Below are 22,884 nucleotides of genomic sequence, written 5' to 3'. Positions count from 1 at the left end.
CGAGAGATGGAGACACCAGCTCGGCAGTGAAGACACTGCAGCCATCTGGCAAGGAGCGCTGTTCGATATGCGCCGAGTGAGCATAGGCAAAGCCTAAGCGATCATCAACCAGTGAGCCGTCGGTATAGATGTCTTCAGAGCCCTGGGACGCGTCAAGGATCGATAAAAAGTGACTGCGGAGCGCCCCAGGAGGAACGGAGTCCTTATGGAATTGCGAAAGGTCCAGCCGCAGTGTCGGCCGAGGCATACACCACGCGGGCGTAAGGTTATGGACCCGTACGAAACGCTGTAAAGGAGATCAGACAACAGGGAACGGACACGTACAGCGATCGTTATCCCTGACTAAGGCCGCCGTTCCGGGAGATAAACCACTGTGTTCGGGAACAAAAGACGGTAATTCGGATGCTGAGGCGAGCTATGGACGTGCGCTGCATAGTGGGCGAGCAGCTGGCGGAGTCTGGTGTGCAATGGAACGACTCCAGCCTCCACTAGTAGACTGGTCACTGGACTCGTTCGAAAAGCGCCCGTCGCTAGACGGACCCCGCAGTGGTGCACACGATGAAGCAACTTTAATGCTGACGGCACTGACGAACCATACGCTACACTCCCACAGTCAAGTCGTGACTTAACTAGGGCTTTGTAGAGCCGCAGCAATGTAGAGCGAACTGTCCCCCCCAAGTGGTGTTGCTGAGGTAGCAGAGGGCGTTAAGATGCCGCCGGCACTTAATCTGGCGAATGTGGGGGGAGCCATGTTAGCTGGGCATCAAAGACAGTTCTAAAAAGCGATACGTTTCTACTACCCGTAGTGGAGCGCCATCGAGAAAAAGTGCAGGGTCAGGATGGACTGTCCGTCGCCGACAGAATTACACAACGCAGGTCTTGTCGGCAGAGAAGTGAGACCCATGAGCGAGAGCCCGTGACTGCGCATTCCGAATGGCTCCCTGAAGTCGGCCGTCAGCAACACCAATGGTGTAGGAACTGAATTAAATGTAGAAATCTTCAGCATATGAGGAGGGCGATACTAACTGCTGGACTCCTGTGTTCTGTTGTACGTACGACTTCACACACTATTACATCATTACGTGACTGTCAAAGCGACGTAGGAGAAGCCGCGAGCTGCGCAGGACTCACCTTGTTGAGACTAAGGTCTATCATGACGTAGGCGAGCAGCACGACCTCCTCCTCGTCGGCGCCGAGAGCGGGCCCCTGCTGGCCGGCCGTGGCCACGTACAGCAGGCACAGGTGCGGCGACTCCATCATGGCTGGCGCGCCACAGCTCTCGCCCTCGCTACCCACTGTCGCTGCGGCTGCTGCGGCTGCGGTCGCTACCCTGGGCGCCGGCGCGCTCACTGGCCATCGCATGCCTCACTCTGCAACACGCAACAACAGCACGTCTGTCACACTCAACACCGCAACATGAGGTCATTAGATGCGGAGCAGGAGGCTCCTCGCTGATTAAGCTGTTCAACAGATGTCGCAATGGCAGAAATTGGTGGCAAAATGTAGACGACTCCCCAGAGATTGAGTCTCACTGCAGGCAGCGGCAGTTGAGACTGGACTTAAACAAATGAGATTCATTGGTCAAGGAGAAAGATCCGTTATTTCCCTACACGAGTGCCGAATAACCACCAGAAAGACATACGAGGGCTATCCACAAAGTACATTACGTTTTGGAATTAAAAATAAATAAAGTATTGGAAATTTTTTTATTATATACAGATGAAAGCCACACTTAAATACTACTTTTCTATATAGTTGCCATTTAAATTATGGCACTTATCGTAGCGATGGACGAGCTTGGAAATTCCTTCGTCGTAAAATTCGGCCGCCTGCGCATTCAACCACGTGGTTAATCAGTAACCCGGTAGAAATACGATTTTCGTGGATTTCCTGGAAAGAGGCACTACAATAAACTCTCAAAGGTATTGCCAAACTCTGCACAACCTCAGAAGAGCAATACCAAACAAGCGCAGGGGAAAGTTGTGCTCAAAGATCTTGCTGATTCACGACAACGCCCGGGCCCACACGGCAAATGCCACTCGAAGTTCTCGAATCTTTTAAGTGGGAGTTGTTTCCTCATCCGCCGTACAGAGCCGACCTGGCACCGAGCGACTTCCACTTATTCCCAGCAATGAAGAAGTGGTTGGCTAAGCAGCGTTTTGATGACGACGCACAGCTTGAAGAAGAGGTAACCACGTGGTTGAAGGCGTTGAAGGCGCAGGCGGCCGAATTTACGACGAGGAATTTCCAAGCTAGTCCATCGCTACGATAAGTGCCTTAATTTAAATGGCAACTATGTAGAAAAGTAGTATTTAAGTGTGGCTTTCATCTGTATATAATAAAAAAAAAATTCCAATACTTTATTTTTAATTCCAAAACGTAATGTACTTTATGGATAGCCCTCGTATATTATGTATCTGGGTGTTTGTGTTTGGAGCTACTTTAAAGAGAACTACGAAATAAAATTGATCGCAGAGAAGGCAGATGCCAGACAGTTCACTGGAACAATCCTCAGGAAGCGTAATTCAGCCACGAAGGATGGCAGCTTACAAAACTCTCGTGCGACCGATATTTCGTTATATCCGAGCGGTACGGAAACCTCGCCAGATAGGACTAATTGAGAGAATAGAGGAGATACAAAGAAGAATAGTGTGTTTTGTCAAGAGTTCGGTTACTAAGCGTGAAACCTCACAGAGGTGGTCATCCAGCTCCAGTTGCAGACACTACTACAAAGGCGTTGAGCAACACGCTGTAGTAATTTGTTGAAATTCGGAGAGCGTCCATTTTGGAAGAGTCAACCAACAAATCGCTTCCTCCTATATACAGGGTGTCCCTCGGAGTCGTCAGGCACGTTTTCTCTGGTATTTCGGCAGGTACTTGTAGTTTCGTTTTAGAGGTGTACAGCTGGAGTCAGCCCAAAGCTTTCACGCGACGCTCAGCATCGGCGGAAGTGTCGGTGTTTCTCATTACAAACATGCTTTTTGAAGTGGAATTTTACGGGCCAATTCGATACAGTGGTTCCACATTACTGTGATATTCACTTTTTATATTTGTATTCACAAGGACAGCAAAACACGGAGAATAAACATTACTCTAGCAGCGACTGAGCAGCGCCACTGCATAGCGGTAGCAATCAGGGCGGGCCGGTGCAACAGGCTAGTGCTGGTTATTCATCTAGTTTTAATGTTCCTGATAATACACATCGAAAAAAGGAATATCGCAGTAATTTGGGACCGCTGTATCGAATGCGCACACAAAGTTGCGCTTTGGAAAACATTTTGTTTGTAATGGGGAACAAACCGACGCTCTATGTCGACACTGGGCGTCGTATGAAAGACGAGATGAGCAGCATTTGTTTGCGCTGCCTCCAGCTGCACACTGCATAAACACCAGAGAAAATGCCCCTGACGTCTCTTCATGGTGAAATCCTGTACATCTTACGAAACGACCGTGGAAGTAAAATCAGAGATATTCCACATCGTACGGAGGCTTAACAATCTTCCTCTCCGCACACCATTCGCGACAAGAACAGAAAAAAAGGGGGCGGGGGAATCAAATGACAATGGAACACAAAGTAGTCTCCGCCAGCTTGCTGACTATAGATGTGCGAGTTCGAACCGGACAATTCTAGGGAAGATTGGACGCGTCGCTTTTAAAGAAATCATCCCAGAGATTGGCACTGCCCTTCTGTCCAATGCGTGTCCAGTGTCTTACCGCTGCGCTACATCGCTCACCCGTGTATGTCTCAGGTCGAAAACAGAGCCTGGGGAAAAGTTGCTTCCGCCACGTTCCGTACCATTCCTTCCGGACTTGCGGAGGGCAAATGTAATAGCACCGACGTGAATACCATTCCCCCCCCCACAATTCAGGAAGAGCGAAGAGCGGGCCAACATTAACTATTAACGCTTACACTTTTTACGAAACGTACGTAAAATATTTACGAAACAGTAACGAATAATAATGTGCATCGCTTATTATAATTATTATTACCGTGCAGGGAGCTCAACAGCATGGTCATTAGTATACTAACGAAAAGTTAGCATGCCAGTCTCATGGGCAGGGACGAAGGCTGTCCCCACATGCGGAGCAGCTGATAATGCATTAAAGTCTGCCTTCCGTCCCCACCAATTTAGGGATGAAAGTTCACAAAATTTCACCACTCTTGTAACACTGGAATTAGTATAAGCGAGGATGGTGGGCAGATCTCTGTCGAGACTGCGGGCTGAACTAATGCCAAAATACGCTAAACTGAAAGTGACACCTCACAGAGTAGTGGATCCTCCCGTCGGAGGAGGAAGCCGTGTGTTAAGCTATGTCTGATGTGCAGCCTGGTAAGCAAAACGTCCTTCCGGCAGTGAGACTGACATGAAGTCCGTCAAGCCTCTGTGTTGTCAATTTGAGCAACCCTAGTTCATTTTCTGTCACCTGCAACCATTCAGTCTCCCACTGATGCATGATGCGTCTACCATACAACGAGATGATGGCGTGCAATGTAACAGCATATTGGCTAACAACACCATCCCGACATGCTTTCCTTGTCTTCTTTGTCAGTCCTGTCGTTTCTCTGTATTCCGATGTGGCCAGACACCTAACAAAAGATCACCACCTTGTCACAGCACTGAAGCCGCTGAAGGACTCATGGATAAACTGAATCAACTGGTTTACTAGATAAATTTTGTGAAGTGCTTGTAGTGCACTAAGCGAGTCGGAACGGACAAGAAACCCTGTATGGTGATGGAAACTCTGGATGAAAATCGGGAGCGGGCCTCGGATACCCCACTCGTATAATGTGGCGACATGATGTCGCCAGGTCATGTCATACGCTTTTCGTAAATCAAAAAAGACGGCAACCAAGTATTGGCGTCTGGAAAAGGCTGTTCGAATGGCGGACTCGAGGGACACAAGATTATCAGTGGTAGAGTGACCCTGGCAGAAACCGCCCTGATATGGAGCCAGTAGGCCATGTGACTCCAGGACCCAACCCAACCGCCGACACACCATACGTTCCAGCAGCTTACAAAGAACGTTGGTGAGGCTGATGGGCCGATAGCTATCCACATCAAGTGGGTTTTTACCGGGTTTGAGCACCGGAATGATGGTGCTCTCCCGCCACTGCGATGCAAAAACGCCATCGCACCAGATTCGGTTGAAGATGAGGAGATTTCGCTTGTAGTCAGATGAGAGATGTTTAATCACCTGACTGTGGATCCGATCTGGTCTAGGAGCTGTGTTGGGACAATGTGCAAGGGCACTGAGAAGCTCCCACTCAGTAAATGAGGCGTTATAGGGTTCCCTGTGGCACGTAGTGAATGAGAGGAGTTACCCTTCCATCCGCCGTTTGAAAATGTTCAAATGTGTGTGAAATCTTATGGAACCTAACTGCTAAGGTAATCTTCGACTTTGAAAAACTTTTTGAAGGATTTTTTCCCTTACTTATAGGAGTTGGTTTCTTGGGTGGAAGGGACGGTTTAGTGGACATCGGTACGTGGCTTAGGTGGTATGCCCATCACTGACGGCTACCGAAGTGTAGCATTTCCCGTATCAGTAAGTGTATGTGCTCGTGCTTGAATCTGTGTCTGAGCTTGAATGGAGGAATCACACTTGGCGATTGGCTTATTAAGGGGCGATGCAGAAGAAGTGGCGAAAACCACAGGCTTGAAAGCTTTTTTAGCTTCACCACAGGGTATGTCTCTCTTGACTTTCAACTCCTGAACTTTTCCTTCCTCGTTGTAAACTTCACACTTTCTGCTCCATATTGGATGCTAACTGGAGCAATTTATACATTTCAGAGGAAGTGTTCCTGATTCGTGAGCTGAGCCTTCACAATTTCCATACGTAGTTCCTCCATTATATCCCACAGTGGTATGGCGAAATCTTTGACATCTGAAGCATCACATTGGTCTAGGAACAAACGGTAAACCTGAAAGACGAAATAGCCTGCAAGGATGTGTTCAGGTAATTCTGGGGTACTAAACGTTAGAATAAATGTTGCTGATTCTTCCAATTTGCCATTGGAGCAGGTAACCACACCTTTAATAAAGTTAAAGAGTTATGAAACTCAGCCTCGACTGGGGAGACACCTATGGCCTTATATACCAGAAGCTTAGTTTTTGGAATAGCAGTGTCAACTAGAGTTCCATAACGAAGTCGTTTGACACTTTTCAGGGACCCAATAATACCTTCCAATGCCTTCTGAATAGAGAATGGGGAGACCTTCTCAAAGGTTCCCCTGTTTTCTTGCTTACATTGAAAGTGTTGTGGCACACTAATTCCCTGTTACTACAATTCTGAGACTTCTAGGGAGGACTGACCAACCGAGCTCTCTTTGAAGAGTGGGTGTAGGTACTGCCTGACGGTATAATCGTCCCGTCAGTAGCAGCAGTTTGATGAGACCGTTCTACAGGGTTCCCACGAGGCGTTAGGGAAACCACCGTTGACCTAGGCAAGCTCTGCATGTCTGATCAAGCCTTATACAAGCCCGCTAGAAACTGTTTTATCTCAACTGCCAGTCACCTCATCACAACGGAGCACATTCTGAGGTTGCAGATTTTTTTATAGGGGTGTGTACCTTCCTCGCGGTCCAGGCGGTGAAACCGAGGCCCCCGTTCTCCCAGACACACGACATTCCATCGCCGCCCCGCACGGTGGTCGCTGAAGCATGTCCGAAGCTGGTAGCGGAGGACTTGTAGTGCTTACCAGTCCCCTGTTCATCAGTGATCGTCAAGCCCCTACCCAGCAACGGAATGCTGAAGCCTTAAGGGCAGTGTGGATCGGGGGCTTTTGGGTAAGTGCAAGATCACAGTGTCTGGTGTTTGATTCCCAAGGTGATCTAGAATTAATTTCTGTTACTTACAGTCGCTTCTCGTTATTAAGAAAAATGGGATGTCATGCTTTCGTAGTGTATCCACGTTATGTTGTATCTCTCCTTGTAAAGGACAAAGCTAGTCGACTCAAAGTTCAGACGAAGCAAAGTGCATACAATCCCCAATCGAATCACGCCTAATTTACCCTTTCACTACAGTTGTGACGTACGTGCTCCACGACAGGTTATCATGTCACAAACGGTGACCATACTGAGCACCTGTAACGTGAGTTAAAAACTTTGTGAGATGCTCTAACTATTGGGGCGTGTGTGTGTGTGTGTGTGTGTGTGTGTGTGTGTGTGTGTGTGTGTGTGTGTGTGTGTGTGCCTTGCAGATTTTCTTAAACTCCGGAGATGCTCACGAATAATCCTGTATGTCCCACCCTTCCCAATGTTGGAAAATGAAGCAGGAAGAAATTATTTTTTTCATTTAGTTACTTCCGAAATTGATGTTTCACCTAATGGATTTATCGCTAACAGTAAGATGTGGAATTTACGGTTACGCGAGGTCTTAAGTCATAGGCTGCATATGAAAGATAGATGGAGGGCATACTGTGGTCTACCTGTCTCTTAGCTGTGACCGCATGTCTGCCGACAAGTAAGTGGTTCACTTCTGACTTTTTGCCGATATGACGTTTGACTATAAACGTGTAATTGGATAAAAACAACGATATTAATGAATCATATGAACACAACAGACTGGTGCACTGACTGGCACGTATTTGCACACGAACAAAATTTTACAATCGTGACCTTAGCGAATGTGAAAGTAGCAGCTCTTGACTAAACGGTATGTGGATAATAAATAGCGTCAGTAATGCCGTACAAATAACTTGGGAGTCACGACGGGTTGGAACATGAATGTTGAAGTAAGTTCACTGCAGAGTTAAACGCACCGCCAACGACGGCACTAGACAAGGGACACACAGTCGGATTACGGAAGGATATGGAGGGAAATCGACTGTGGCTTACCCAAAGGTGCTATCCGGCTATTCACCTCCAGCGATTTACGCGAAGTTTATAAAAACTAAGTACAAATGGCAGGTAGTTAATTTGAAACACATTCCTAAACAAAGCGTATTCAGTGTCTTACGCTGAACATGCGAAGGAGCTGGGGTAAACTGAATGACAGGATATATCGCGCGTATACCAAAAGGCAGCTTGGAGAGTCATTGACTAGTTGTACTGAACAAGTAAGTAATGAATACTGAAGTGACGAGAACAACATTGAGACTCCCCATCGCATTCCCCTCCCCCCACCCCCCTCATATTTAGTGGTAAAATGGCGTAATGTATTCGCATAGCCCGTAAAAAACCGAATACATACCAAGACTGAAAACAGGAAGGAGGTGTATTGAACTGTGAAAGAAGCAAAATAGAAACAGTGGACGATCCAAGCTCAAGACGTGCAATTTCGAGAGAACTGCAGGCGAGAGATCCTTGTTCAAACCTCCCTGGTTGCCCCCTTCTCTTTTTAACAAAATTATGAACTTTCCGTCGGTTATTGACGTGTCTGTTCTTCTTTAGTATTGCCAATTGTCATACCATACACTGATTATGACGAGTCATGTAGTAAGAGTATGTTACCGTCACAAGTAAATGAGATGAACAGCGAAAGCAGGAGAGATTCCGCATAGGCCTCTAACAGAAATGAAAACAACAAATGAACTGGTGTGAACTGTGTTACAACAAAATTACCAAAACGGACCGCAGGAGTCATAACATGTGGTACTTGTGTAGAACAAATAGGAAAAAAATGGCTCTGAGCACTATGGGACTTAATATCTATGGGACTTAATATCTATGGTCATCAGTCCCCTAGAACTTAGAACTACTTAAACCTAACTAACCTAAGGACGTCACACAACACCCAGCCATCACGAGGCGGAGAAAATCCCTGACCCCGCCGGGAATCGAAGCCGGGAACCCGGGCGTGGGAAGCGAGAACGCTACCGCACGACCACGAGATGCGGGCAGAACAAATAGGAGATCCCTTCCTTACACCTTGCTGTTGCAAACGAAAAGTACACGATACAGACACAAATTTAAATACAGCGAACAGACACGTAACTAACCGGACGGACAGCTCATAATTTTGTGAAAAAACGGAGTACGAGGAAGATCTGAACACCGATCTCCCCCTTCGCACTCCAACACAATGGCCACCTGCCCACAACCCATCGGCTATACAAAATTCCCTGGATATTGCACATCTCGCACTTGGACGGTTTACTGTTCCGATTTTCCTTCTTTTTCACAGTTCAGTACACCTCCTTCCTGTTTTGAGGCTTGATCTGTGTTCAGTTTATGACAGGCTGTCCACTGGACCATTTTACCGCTAAATCTGAGGGGGTGGGGTGCGATGGTGAGTCTTCCTTGTACGAATGATGTACTACATCTCACGGAATCAGTTAGAAAATTCAAATATCAGCTTTCAACAGAGAATTTAATACATTCTTCACAATTAAATAAAAAATAATCCGTTATTTAGTTCTGAATATATTAATTGACAATGACTACGAAGATAAGATTTGCCTAATAATACACCCACTGCTTGTGTCAAGGAAATGAAGCTATAACAAGATACATTAAAAAATACCCTGTCACACTACACTACCGTGTTTTTTGGCTACTATGCGTATCGGTATCATTACTGACAGCATTCGTAGTTGTCCCGAACACTGCGATTACGATCACAAACAGCAGATTTTCTCTCGCGATCGTCACTGTGGTTTATTTGCTCAGCGGGAAAAATACTGACAATGCATATTAGTAGCCCACGCTTGCACGACAGTTACTGTAGGATATTCACGACTAAATTATGATGGGAAGTTTCCCCAGTCAAACAGCTGTTTACTAAAATTACTATTTTATGTGTAAATTTACATAATAGCTAAACAATGTGCTCAAAAGTTATCAGTACATCTACTTGTGGACGTTAATGTGGGATGTGTCCACCATCTTTTGCATTTATGACGATTTGAACTCTGCTAGGGACACTTTCATGAGATGTCAACTTTCGTGGCCAAATGGCGGCCCATTCTTTCTCAAGATTCGAAACCAGAGAAAGCTGGTTGGACGCCTGCTGGATGTCGAATTCCAACTCGACCAAAAGTACTCCACTGGGTTCCTTTCGGGACAATGGGCATGTCAGTACATTTCAGTAACGTTACTGTTTACAGACCCTTGCCTCAAGGATGCTACTTTATGGCAGTGCGCGTTGTCATGCTCGTACTATTATCGTTCCCAAACAGTTCCTTTTACTGTATGCAGCGCACATTGTTGTAAAATGTGTTCATATTAGCGTCTTCTTAAGCGGAGTTGCGGGACCAAATCCGTATCACGAGAGCACCCTCACACTGTACCACCACCTTCTGCGTAATTCACTGTTGGCACTACGCAAGATGGCAAATAACGATCTCCAGGCATTCGCCAAATCTCAACCTTTCCATCAGATTGCCACATGGTCTACCTTGAATTATCACTCCCTATTACTCGTTTCCAGCAGTCATCCACTGTCCTGTGGCGTCACTCTTTACACATCCTCAAGCGTCGTTTAACAGTGCCTACAGAAATACAGAAATGTGTGGCTCAACCATTGGACCCTATCTTTTGAAATCCCTACGCACAGTCTCTGTGCAAGCTGGAATGATGGTAGCACTTTGTAACAGACGTGTCATTCCTTCCGCTGATTTAATGCGATTTTTTGTAGCCACCCTCTGCAATGCTCTACCGTTCTTGTCCAGAACATGAGGTCCGCCAAGTCTTGATTTAGTTGTGATTGATCCTTCGCTATTCCACTTGACAATCACATCCCCAGCAGACAACTTAGTTTTGGAACGGTCGAAACGCCCCCGACGGTTTGTTACTAGGGTGACATCGAATGACTAGTCCACACCCTAAGTCACTGTGCTCTCCTGATGGGCTTCTGCTCTTGATGCTTCTCTACGGACAACACAATACTCCCCACCTCCTTTTATGCTGGCAGGTCCGTCACTCATGACATCTCGTGGTCTATTTTGTGTTACATAGGGGTGTCCGGAATCTTCTGATCAGATACAATGCGCTAGAGGAATTTCCCTGATGTGTATATGCCAGTCGAGACTTTACTCTGAAAAGATGAGACATACAAAAATTTTTACAATATAATACTTCCTCACCATGTCTCAGGAGATGGTGATTTTTAGCTGAATTGGTACTTCACCGGTATAAGGGTGGAATGTGGCAGTAAAAAACACCATAAGAAAAGCTGCAGTAAACGAAGTTATTAGCAGTAAGTGCGAACCAAAGATAGATGTCCGGTGTAGTGCATGTTTTACTCGCGAAACGTAACGCATAAAAATAAAATGTTATCACTGTAAGGGCAGTTGTAAGCATTCTGTGATTAATTCTTCAACGCACTGCTACCCGACTACGCCGTCCCACGCGTCTGCAGCGGAAACAAGGTCACCAGCGAGTACCGAAATATATTTCAAGGGCAACAGGGAAACGGAACGAGCAGCCCAAAAAACAATGCACACAGTGCGCTGTGTCCAGAAGAGGATTAGTCGACAGCTACCGCTGTTCTAGCTTCTTAAGGGAGCAACAGAAATAGAAGATGGCCGACGCCGTTGCTTCCATAGATAAACGAGTTAATGTGACTGCCAAAACTAAGCTGTTCTCGCAGAATCACTCGCTGCGGTAAACTTAGTATTTAGCTCGATTAGGAGCCAACAAAAAACTCGTATAGGGGAAGAAGGAAAACGGCTGTCGTAGTGAACCGTCCCAGCATTCGCCCGAAATTATTTGCGATAACGAGGAAAATCATAAAACAAGAGCGACGGACATTGATTCAATTAATAGTTTACGTTACAACCCCCACCCCTCTACCCCCACATTGGAAATGGGGGTGACGGTAAAGGAATATTTGATGTAGTGCGCGAAAACGTTTCTTAAGACTAAAGTCACTTAATCTACCTTGTCCATGGCGGAGCGTTGAACCTACTGCAAGTTAACTAAGTAAAAATGACTTACTGATTTTAGTAGCCTTTACATGCACATATTAAGTTTCATTGCAGCGTTGGCTGTTCCTGTCAGCCATCACTGGTTCCAACTGGTCTATTAAGATAGGACGAAACAAAAGTATGGGAGACGAAGAGGGTCATGTTGTCGAAATTGTTCTGAAGTCTTTGGATCCTGCTCCAAAACATGTCCGGGAGTAACTATTCACTGTTTTCCTAATATTTTGTGACAGCGGTGGCAAGAAACTGCAGAGTCTTGTAATATGACAGTTCGTCAGTTCGCTAAATCGTCTGAAAGGACGCCAGGATGTTGGACTTTCTAGACACTGTCGCAAATTTGAATCAGATGCGTATGTTTATTGAATAAAATAGCCTCAACAACAATACTATCTCTAAAACATGAAAGCTGTCAATTATAAAATTTAAGCTTATCACTTATGTCCTCACTACCCAAACCTTAGCTCACAACTTCAGATTTGAAGAAATATGACTTCTAGTCGTCGCTGCTGGTGAACGCGCCCGCGACGTGACGTGACTAGCCTCGGGACAGTATAAAGCCACTTCCCACAGTTGAGACGCAGCGGAAATCTCACGGACGCACAATGCTCCATTCTACGCTGTGTACACGTCCGTTTCTGGCGCAGACCCGCGCAGAAATACTTCTAGTGCCAGCGTGGAGAAATGACCACAGCAGTTATACTGCAGGGAAAGCCAAGCTAAATTATCACCTCTTAACAGTTCGCATCAGCCAGGAAACTGAAGCAGTTTTACTATACCACGCCTTCCTCCCCCCCTCCCCAACACACTATGAAGAAACCAAGGTCGTTCAAGAAACAGAACTGACGACAGTTTCAACAAACGTCTCCTCACGAAACAATTTCTAGCTTTTACTTTACTGGGAAAATCGTCGCTTGAAAATCCACGACGAAATACTTGCTCCATATGGTTCTCTGGAACTATTTTCAGAACATAGCACAGATAATCTCTTATCTCAGTAATCGTTTTCTTTGCCTCCTCAGTCTGATTTTTCTCCAACACTTCAATCCGATTAACGTTCGATATTTCTACTTCAAGTTATTATGCTTTGAGAAAAACAACTATTTCCCTTCTTTCGTTACCAATACATGTTATATCAAAGGTTTTCCTTGTATTCCATTCAACGCCTTTGCTTTTCATGTCGCTGTCTTCGGCAGTAGACACCGTTTGCCACAAACTGAACTATATTCCAAATACGATACATTCATCTAATATCCGTAAAACAATGAAACACGCTTATTTGTCACACAGTTTATGCACTTGTGACAACGTGAAAAGCACAAACACGGCCAACAAAATTGCAAATGGCAATCTTTTGAAATGCCACCCGTACTACAGAAGACAGCAACGAGAACAACCAAGTCTACTGTTAAGTAAAATGAAGGAAACCCCACTGACGATGAATCATCGCCGAAACGTCCATGGGTAGACAGAAAAAGAAGCAGCTCCTTTTACTCATGATCTACAAAACAAATCAATACATTAACAAATTTGTCCAACTAAACAAGAAAAAATGCGAACTTTCTAAGAGAAAAATCACCTGACGATGAGTTTCTAGTTTTTCCTCTGGTTTTTAAAGATACGTTGACAGCACATCAACAGAACTGTGTGGAGGTGATGAATGTGCGTTTACCGTAAAATGACGAAAAAGCTCTCACCCAGTTCAATATTCAGAAACATTCGCGAGATATTTCGCCGGCATCAACAACAGCTATCAGGAAACACCAATACGTTACAGCTGCTATATGAAACCCTTGTTCCGATGTACTTGGCACATAATCTTCGCCCATCCCAGCTGCTTTTACCAACGACATTGAATATATTAACATTACTCCTCGCATTAGTAGTCGAGTTTATAAGGTGTTGCAGTTACTAATACTGCTGGTAATTCTTCGGTTAATTGTGCGAAAACCGTGTCCCTAGAGATTTCGCGTGACATATGCGTGGGGTTTTAATGACCGGATACCCTACTGACAGCTGATCAAACTTTGCAAGTTGTGCTAGTCCCAATAATTTGTTAGCCTTGTTCTACATCTGTACGTTTTTCTAATGGTGTGCATTTGAGTTGCTATCCCAGCATTCAGCAAACTTGATGTGAAAAATTAAAAATGAAACCAGGCTGTATAGTGTGGACAAGATTTGGCCTTGGCTTAAGCAAGGGCTTAATGTTAAACGTTTCCCGAACTTATGATTCGCCAGTTCGTATCAGAACATGGGAGTAATTTATCTTTTTCCACTCCATTCACAAGCAATGCCACTAACGTCTAGAAGCTAAAGGCCTCAGAAATTGCATGCAAAGGACGATTACGGGTACTTTTGCGTGACTGCGTTCGTAGATTTTCATGGCCAACAAAGCAATGAATCAGGTTCAAGCGATGTATTGGCAGAAGGATTTATATACACTGATGTCATCTGCCCTGTTGATGCATTATGTCGTGGTGGATGTGACGATTCTGCATGGCTCAAAACACGCGAATTGATACCTTAATTGGAAAAAAATACATGGGGCTACTAGTACTGCTGGCTACAGAGCGCGAATTACGGATGGTTGTTAAATTCCGAAAAATGCTGTTGGTGGAATATATGATTGTTGAGAACTGAAAGTAAAGTAAGCCAAGCGCTGATGATAAAATGCAGAATTCCGAAGCCTAGAGAAACTGATACCTCCCCTCGCGATCAATCTCATTCTCCCTAGCAAAAGGTTTAGTCGTGGATGCTCTTGCACTTTCTCGCAACCCTTTAAGAAATTCGGTCTTATAATCATAACACAAGCACGTGATACCCACCAATACAAAAGGTGGAAAGCATGTTCCACAGCTAAGTATTTTAAGACTCGTCATTCCGAAAATAATGTTAACTGTATCACGAATGAAATCCAGACAGCAGAAACGAATTATAACTTTTACGTTCGTTGGGAGAGGATTTTCATTGTGTCGGTTCGTGCATCAACATACAAACAGAAAAACAACGTTAACATTTCCCTCGAGGAAACACCGATAATTTCGAGAAAACACGTTTCAAGACTAGTCAAGAAACATTTTCCTCGATACATCCGTAACGAAAACGCTGTAAGCATTATACTGAATTAATCAGAATGTCATTCATCCCACGCACCATGGAAAGAAAACGAGGATGGTGGCTGTGGGCAGGGGGGGGGGGGGAGGTGAAGCGCATTGTGCAAGCACCACAGCGCACTGGTTTTCGCCTACCTGCGCTCACAATGCAAACGTAAGTACGAGATTAGCTTCTGAATACCCAATGGGCCGCTCAATTGTTCTGTAGTTGCCTCCCAAACTTACGCCTGAAATTTTATTTATCAGTTATTGTTTACGTGTGATAATATGAGGGCGGAAACAACCGACCTCAATCGTTTATTACTTAAATGTAACTTGGATGTAATGAACGACGTACGACGCATTGTGCTTTTATGTAAATTATAATACACGGAGTAAGGCACAGCGTGCAGCTAATGCTGAGACCATGTCTAAAAACGGGTAATGATGGCTACGGAAGGTCGCGCGACCGAGAGGTGGCGCGAAATAGCAGCACGAGCAGGAAGATCACTGACACAGGTAACAGCAATGTCGGGTCTAGTACGTTACAGCTCAAAGCTTCGGAGTTCAAATTGTCGTGTGACGTCTGGCGTAACTGTCACTGAATACTGAAGTCTATCTTCAGCAGCGCCAAGCTTTTTCCGAGAGGGAGAGAATGAATTTCATTCCGCCTACTGCTTATATCAGATACGCTTGTCAAGCACGAAGTACCGGGATAATGTACGTGTAGGAGTTTAGTAGTGCGCCATCTCCTGCATTTTTTATAGCTGACGTACGACATACACAGTGTGTACGTTCAGATGGGTGTAGGTTGAAGTAGTTATTCAGAGACGAACTGGCTTCCAAAGGTTAGAATAGCGTGGAGAGATCCATCCAACTAGTTTTCGGACTGACAACAACAAATGTACACACGATGGCGCGAAACACTCTTCAGACATTAGTCTATTACGTAATAGATCTCTCCTGACTTTATTATGCAGTTCCTTATTTACAAATAAGTTAAATACTGAGCGAACGCAGATCACTGTGTCATCATTCACGTTTTCTCTTTTTTTTTGGGGGGGGGGATGGGGTGGGGGAGGAGACGTACTATATCACACACGATACTATATTACAACCTACATCAACAGATTATGCTATCTTAAAGCAACAATATCGTTACATTCAAGGATGGATATTTAAACGATGTGAAACGTAGCACCCATGTCCAAATGTAGCAGTAAAACGTTTAAGAGAAGCAAGTGATTATACTAAAGTTATTCTACGCTTCCCAGCATAGCAACTAGAGACATATTTTCAATAATGCGGAAATGAGTGCACTTCTTCTACGACCTGGAGACGATGAAACATGGACAACTGTATCTGAAAAAGATCAGCTGCCCATCGACCACGAAAGAACCGCGAGGAACGCTTCTTTTAAAACATGTGGTGCAACACAGGACGTTCCCAGAGCAACAGTTGTTTACTGCAGCAACTTACCCCGCCTGCGCCCCGTTCTGTCTCTTGTCCTCGATGCTGACGAAGAATCTCCAGAGAAGATTCGGTGCAGCACACGTGAACAAACGAGAGGAAACTGGACTCACATAGGATGACAGCGAGCCTTGCCATACCAGACCAGCGTGCATCACACGGTACGCGGCGGCTCGGCCGGAGCTCACAATATACTCGCGCGGCCGAGGTGCAGCTGTTGCTCAGGGAGAGGGAAACCGCTCCATTCTGCAGCCCAGCTGCCGGGGGGACGCGCACAATGCCGGCACAATGCACCCCTGCCCTATCCCTACCCCCTACCAGCTACCTGGACGGAGGACGCCACACACACACACACACACACACACACACACACACTACCTGCGCTCGCAAACGGCTGCCCAAACTGCCGCCGCGTCTCCCGCCGTTACAGATGGGCACCCCACACAACTATTTTATAAATAAAGGTCCTAATGGTGGATTATTTTAACAATCATCACCCTGGTCACTATGGCTGTAGGCGCATTATCTCCATAGTTCAAAGGTGGGTTCTCTCTCTCTACAAATATCTGCCTCTTCGGTATCATCTTTTTCCATAATTACTGCTTGCACTTTTCAGATGATATTTTGCATGGTAAAACCACTGAGATTCTCCAGCCATGACTAGGGTGAACAGGAACCTCACCAACTAAATTTAAGAGGTGGTTCAAGAGAATTTTCTGGGTATGTTAGTATAAGGAACCCACAGGCTCTGTGGTTCGTTATAAAGAGCTGTAACGGTTTGTCACCCCCGACGAGCTTTGTTCCTGTCAAAACAGTTTCACAACAGTGAAAAGGCCTCTAATAAGCTATCACCAAAACGTGTACCTCACAACGCAGATTAACGCAACATCCCTCAGATGACACATGTACACATCGTGGTGGCCTTCGCTGCAAGAGCAGCTTAACAGTTCGTTACGCCCCTACTCCACTGCATCCGATGAACTCGCACACGAGGTACATGTCGAGTAAATCATCAGTAAACCTATCAATACTACTGTGTATCACTTAACGTAAAATCACGCTACCGGAAAAAGAAATCAGAGACGGAATCGTGTAGTGCTGAGCTTCAGGACAAAGAGTAGTGGGCATTACTGATGTCAGTAATATTTCCCGTGAGTGAATGAAACAAGTTTATTTCCAAACAGGAGACACATCGTACACCGTCGACATTTTCACTGTTGTGCAGACATTTTTAGTGCAATAAAGATACAAAGATGAGTGGGGAACAAGAAATAAAACCACCTGCAATTATTGTATATCTGGCCACCGAAGCCCAAGGCTATCTAACGACCTAAAAAAAAGGTCCTTGAACCTCCGAAATTTTGTACGCCTTCACGATTAACATGTATACGACAGAGCTGTAAAGTATCGTGTTATTCAGACACCGTACATCGAACAAGCAGTTAAGGGATCCAAGGAAAACTTTGGACAGAGAATTGGAGTTCAGGGAGAAAGAGTCAAATCTTTGTGGTAAACGATGACATTGCAATTCTGTCAGACACAGCGAAGGACTTTGAAGGTTAGTTGAACGGAACGGATAAGGTTCTGAAAAGAGGCTTTATGATAAACAGAAGTAAAACAAGACTGATGGTGTGTATCTGAAAGAACTTCGCTGATGCTGACAATTACATTAGGAGATGAGACTTTGAGAGTAGTACAGAATGTCTGCTATTTCAAGCGAAAATAACTGAATACATCAGATGGAAAGAGGGCATAAAATCTAGACTAGCAATAGCAAGATAGGCTTTTCTGACAGATATATTGATGAAAAGCACTCGAGTTATCAGCCAAGAGGCAGTGCTGGAACATCGAGACGTTTCGAAGACTGTGATATTCGCCAGAAGACAGTCTCCGAAACGTCGCCGTATTTAAATGCTGCCGTCCGACTGGAAACCCTTGCGCTTTCCATGAACACTATACCGATGGGAAAGTCAGCAGAGAGATGTTAATGTCTAATATAAATTTAAGTGTCACGATGTATTTTCTTAAGAGTATTTGTGGTGTGTAGTATTATATGGAAGTAAAACGTTAATGATAGACACGAGACGGAACTAGAAGAAATTGAAATCTGGTGTTTCAGGAACATGAGATGGATAAATCGAGTAATTACTGAAGAGGTACTAAACCGAACTGGGGAGAAAGTTCATGGCGCAACTCGATTATAAGGATACGTCAATAGGACACATCTGAGACGACATGGAAATGTGATTGTTGAAAGAGTGTGTGTAAGGAGAAAGGGATGGGGGTGGGGGCAGTGGGACGGAGACCTGAGTACAGTACACAGAGGCAAAAGGATGCGGGTTGCACAAGGCAGACTAATGGGAGGGCTACATCAAAACAGTGTGTGTGTGTGTGTGTGTGTGTGTGTGTGTGTGTGTGTGTGTGTGTGTGTGTTAGCGTGTGTGTGCGCGAGCGCGCGCTGCTTCAGTTTTTAATAGCAAATTATTTTATACCCCAGCAATTCTAACAAGCCTATTCGACCACTCGTGCTGCCCTCACTTCTTTATTTACTCTCCTTACGCGCTGTTAGTCCCATCTGATATGCGCTCCACTCACTTTATAGCTGTAGCTCACCGTAAGCTGTACAAGTGCCTTGAAACCAATCTCTCTCGTTGACAAATCGCAGTTTCCAAGCGTATTAACGGTTAACTGCTTTACCTACGACTCAATCTGCAATCGTTTCTCTTCCTATTCCCTCCCATTCTTAGACATGAGTATTTGAGTGAACTGTTGGACGCCAATTGTGTCTCGTTAATCGTATAGTCAATTCCAGAATGAAATTTTCCCTCTGCAGCGGCTGTGGCTAAGCCATGTCTCCGCAGTATCCTTTCTTTCAGGAGTGCTAGTTCTGCAAGGAGAGCTTCTGTAAAGTTTGGAAGGTAGAAGACGAGGTACTGGCAGAAGTGAAGCTGTGAGGACGGGGCGTGAGACGTGCTTGCGTAGCTCAGTTGGTAGACCACTTGTCCGCGAAAGGCAAAGGTTCAAAATGGTTCAAATGGCGCTGAGCGCTATGGGACTTAACAGCTGTGGTCATCAGTCCCCTAGAACTTAGAATTACTTAAACCTAGCTAACCTAAGGACATCACACACATCCATGCCCGAGGCAGGATTCGAACCTGCGACCGTAGCAGTCGCGCGGTTCCGGACTGCGCGCCTAGAACCGCGAGACCACCGCGGCCGGCAAAAGGCAAAGGTCCCAAGTTCGAATCTCGGTCCGGCACACAGTTTTAATCTGCCAGGAAGTTTCGTGTAGTCAATTGCTTTCAATACAAGCCCAGTCAACCAGATTTTGGTGTCGAAGTATCGCGAATCATTGCGCGATACCTTCATCAAGGTCACAACCGAACATCTGCAAAGTCCGCCGCTAACAGACATTTCGCTTCGTCTCAATGATTTCCATCAGAAATTACATACCTTACTCATGAACAGGCTAATCGTTATCCTTAACCAATAATACCAACGACTACGATGGGAACTTTTTTGTGCTTTACAAAATGTTTCTAATTGAGCAACGGACTCTATTCATCTATTCACAACGCAGCAACCGCGTTGGAACTACGGCGCAAATGTCTGCACTTTGCAACAGTTGACAATTACAACATTTTTAACCACAAAATAAGTTACTAACGCAGACAGTGTATTTACCGACAACAAAGCCAATCCATCACATTCAGATTAAGAGTTGTTCTTATGGGGCAGCCGCAACTGTAAAAGTCCTTTTTGAGAAAAGAAAACAGCAGTACAGTTGCTTAATCCACAATCTTTTATTGGATACACGACCGGTTTCGGAACAGTTACAGTTCCATCATCTGGTGTAAAAAATAAAATCAATCATCGGAGGTCATTGTCCCGGCTAGTGTTTTACTATTACATACTTTTCTTGATTGTGTTGCTGGTCGCGCAGCAAGGGGGAACGGCTGTTAAGGAATTTTTGTCCCCTTTACTCTTTTGACACGGAACCCTTGGTTCCATCACAACATTCGGGTGGTGATAGTAGATGAAAAAGTGATTCTATTTTTTACACCAGATGATGAAACTGTAACTGTTCCTAAACCGGTCATGTACCCAAAAAAAGATTGTCGATATACAACTGTCCTGCGGTTTTCTTCATTTTTCAAAACATTCACATAACATGCAGCAACTATCGACACCTTGGAAATCAAAAACTCATACACGGGCAGGATAAAATATCTGAAATATGAATGTACAGAAACATTCTGAAGATCCCATGCACAGGATCATGTGACCAATGATGGGTGATATATCTTTAAATCTTATCCAGAATCAAATACAGGACAACAGCCTAGTTTGGACATATTTCTAAGCGAAAAGTACAGGTTCGTACAGTTCACGACTTAAAGAAAGCGGAAAGAGAACGTGGATATTATCATGGCCGCAGATATTGCCGCACTATTTACAATTCCTGAGAGCAGAAGAATATTCCGCTGCCTAATACCTCTCCGATCCTCACAAAATCATACTATATATTATTTACTAATGTATATTTTGAACTATGTATTTTCACTGTATTATAACAATTCCTATATCATTGCGAAATGATCCCTGGATGAATAAATCAAATCAATGATGGTCTCCAACCCGCTACAAGGAACGGTATCAACAAGTAGGTATTTCTCTTTAATTATGTCAACTGCAACTTAGATTTTACTTGTAATATCGACTACTCGGCCTCCGTTGCCCTCGTCAATAAATATAGTAGTAGCTACCAAAGTAATCGGTGGTTACCCTAGAGCACACATTATTAACACAACATTTGGATTATGATGCGGGGTCAAACGTATTTTTATTGAATCACGACGTAACAGAGATCGTATTTTTTACTTGTAATGATTCCTTCCATTTACCTTCATAACAAAGCTGTACTATCTTCAGGAACAACAGAAGAAGACACCTGGTGACTCTTGGAACTACCGGTGCAGTAATTTTTACAGTGCATAATAAACATCGAAAACAATATATCATAGAACATGCATCGAAAATTTCACTTCTCGAGTGAGAAACCATATACAGAACAGCAGTACCCCAATAAGAATTTTCAGGGCCACGCAGACTAAAATTATAAGCCTCTATCACTCTAACGCCCATGTTTTAGAACCTACAATTAATTTTAAGGCTCTATGGACAATTACGAGGTAATCAGTTTCCTGTATGGAAGATAATTGCTTATCCCCCCACTGGTAAAAGCACAAATCGCACACTGGAATTTGGTAACTGTATGAAGATATTTGCAATGGCATGAGCATAAAGAATGTTATCACCAGCAACGCACCTTCATGCATGTGAAATGCTACGTAATAGAGATACAGTAACCACGTGTTCCCCAGCTAACTCGCAAACTACGTATTTTTACTCGCTACGGCACAGCTTACTGGGGACGGGCAAGAGTACCTCTAACAAGGGAACCTACCCATAACACCCCCCTCAGATTTAGTTATAAGTTGGCACAGTGGATAGGCCTTGAAAAACTGAACACAGATCAATCGAGAAAACAGGAAGAAGTTGCGTGGAACTATGAAAAAATAAGCAAAATATACAAACTGAGTAGTCCATGTGCATGATAGGTAACCAACGATAATCTGAGCTCAGCAGCGCCGTGGTCCCGCGGTTAGCGTGAGCAGCTGCGGAACGAGAGGTCCTTGATTCAAGTCTTCCCTCGGGCGAAAACTTTAATTTTTTATTTCCAGTTTATGTGACAAACTCTTATGTTTTCATCACTTTCTGGGAGTGATTATCACATCCACAAGAAAACCTAAATCGGGCAAGGTAGAAGAATCTTTTAACCCATTCGCCAAGTGTACAAGTTAGGTAGGTCGACAACATATTCCTGTCATGTGACGCACATGCCGTCACGAACGTCGTATGGAATATATCAGACGTGTTTTCCTGTGGAGGAATCGGTTGACCTATGACCTTGCGATCAAATGTTTTCGGCTCCCATTGGAGAGGCACATCCTTTCGTCTACTAATCACACGGTTTTGCAGTGCGATCGCAAAACAGACACAAAACTTATTACAGTGAACAGAGACGTCAATGAACGAACGGACAGATCATAACTTTGCGAAAATAAAGAAGGTAAACTTTTTACTCGAGGGAAGACTTGAACCGAGGACCTCTCATTCCGCAGCTGCTCACGCTAACCACAGGACCACGGCGCTCCTGAGCTCAAGCTATCGTTGATGTTGTATATTGCGTATGGACTACTCATTTTGTATATTTTGCTTATTTTTTTCATAGTTCCACGCAACTTCTTCCTGTTTTCTCGACTGATCTGTGTTCAGGTTTTCAAGGCCTATCCATTGTGCCAACTTATAACCAAATCTGACGGGGGTGCGATGGGGAGGTTCCCTTGTAAGCACTGTTCTTGTGAATCAGCAATAGCCGAAGCAAGTGAAGAAGATATAC

General features: G+C 44.7%; 1 protein-coding gene across 3 annotated transcripts in view; it reads right to left on the bottom strand.

The window, feature by feature from the left end:
• The window catches only part of LOC126195328 (RNA-binding protein fusilli), a 1,033,937-nt gene that overhangs the window by 427,463 nt on the left and 583,590 nt on the right, over positions 1-22,884 (bottom strand). For all 3 annotated transcript variants that reach the window (XM_049933898.1, XM_049933895.1, XM_049933897.1), the window contains one exon: positions 1,132-1,370. In XM_049933898.1, coding sequence (XP_049789855.1) covers positions 1,132-1,362 — 231 coding nt within the window. In that variant the 5' untranslated portion in view covers positions 1,363-1,370. The remainder of the gene's footprint in view (positions 1-1,131; positions 1,371-22,884) is intronic.

Source organism: Schistocerca nitens, chromosome 7 (assembly GCF_023898315.1).
Source record: "Schistocerca nitens isolate TAMUIC-IGC-003100 chromosome 7, iqSchNite1.1, whole genome shotgun sequence".
Lineage (NCBI taxonomy): Eukaryota > Metazoa > Arthropoda > Insecta > Orthoptera > Acrididae > Schistocerca > Schistocerca nitens.
This window is presented reverse-complemented; position numbering and strand designations above follow the sequence as displayed.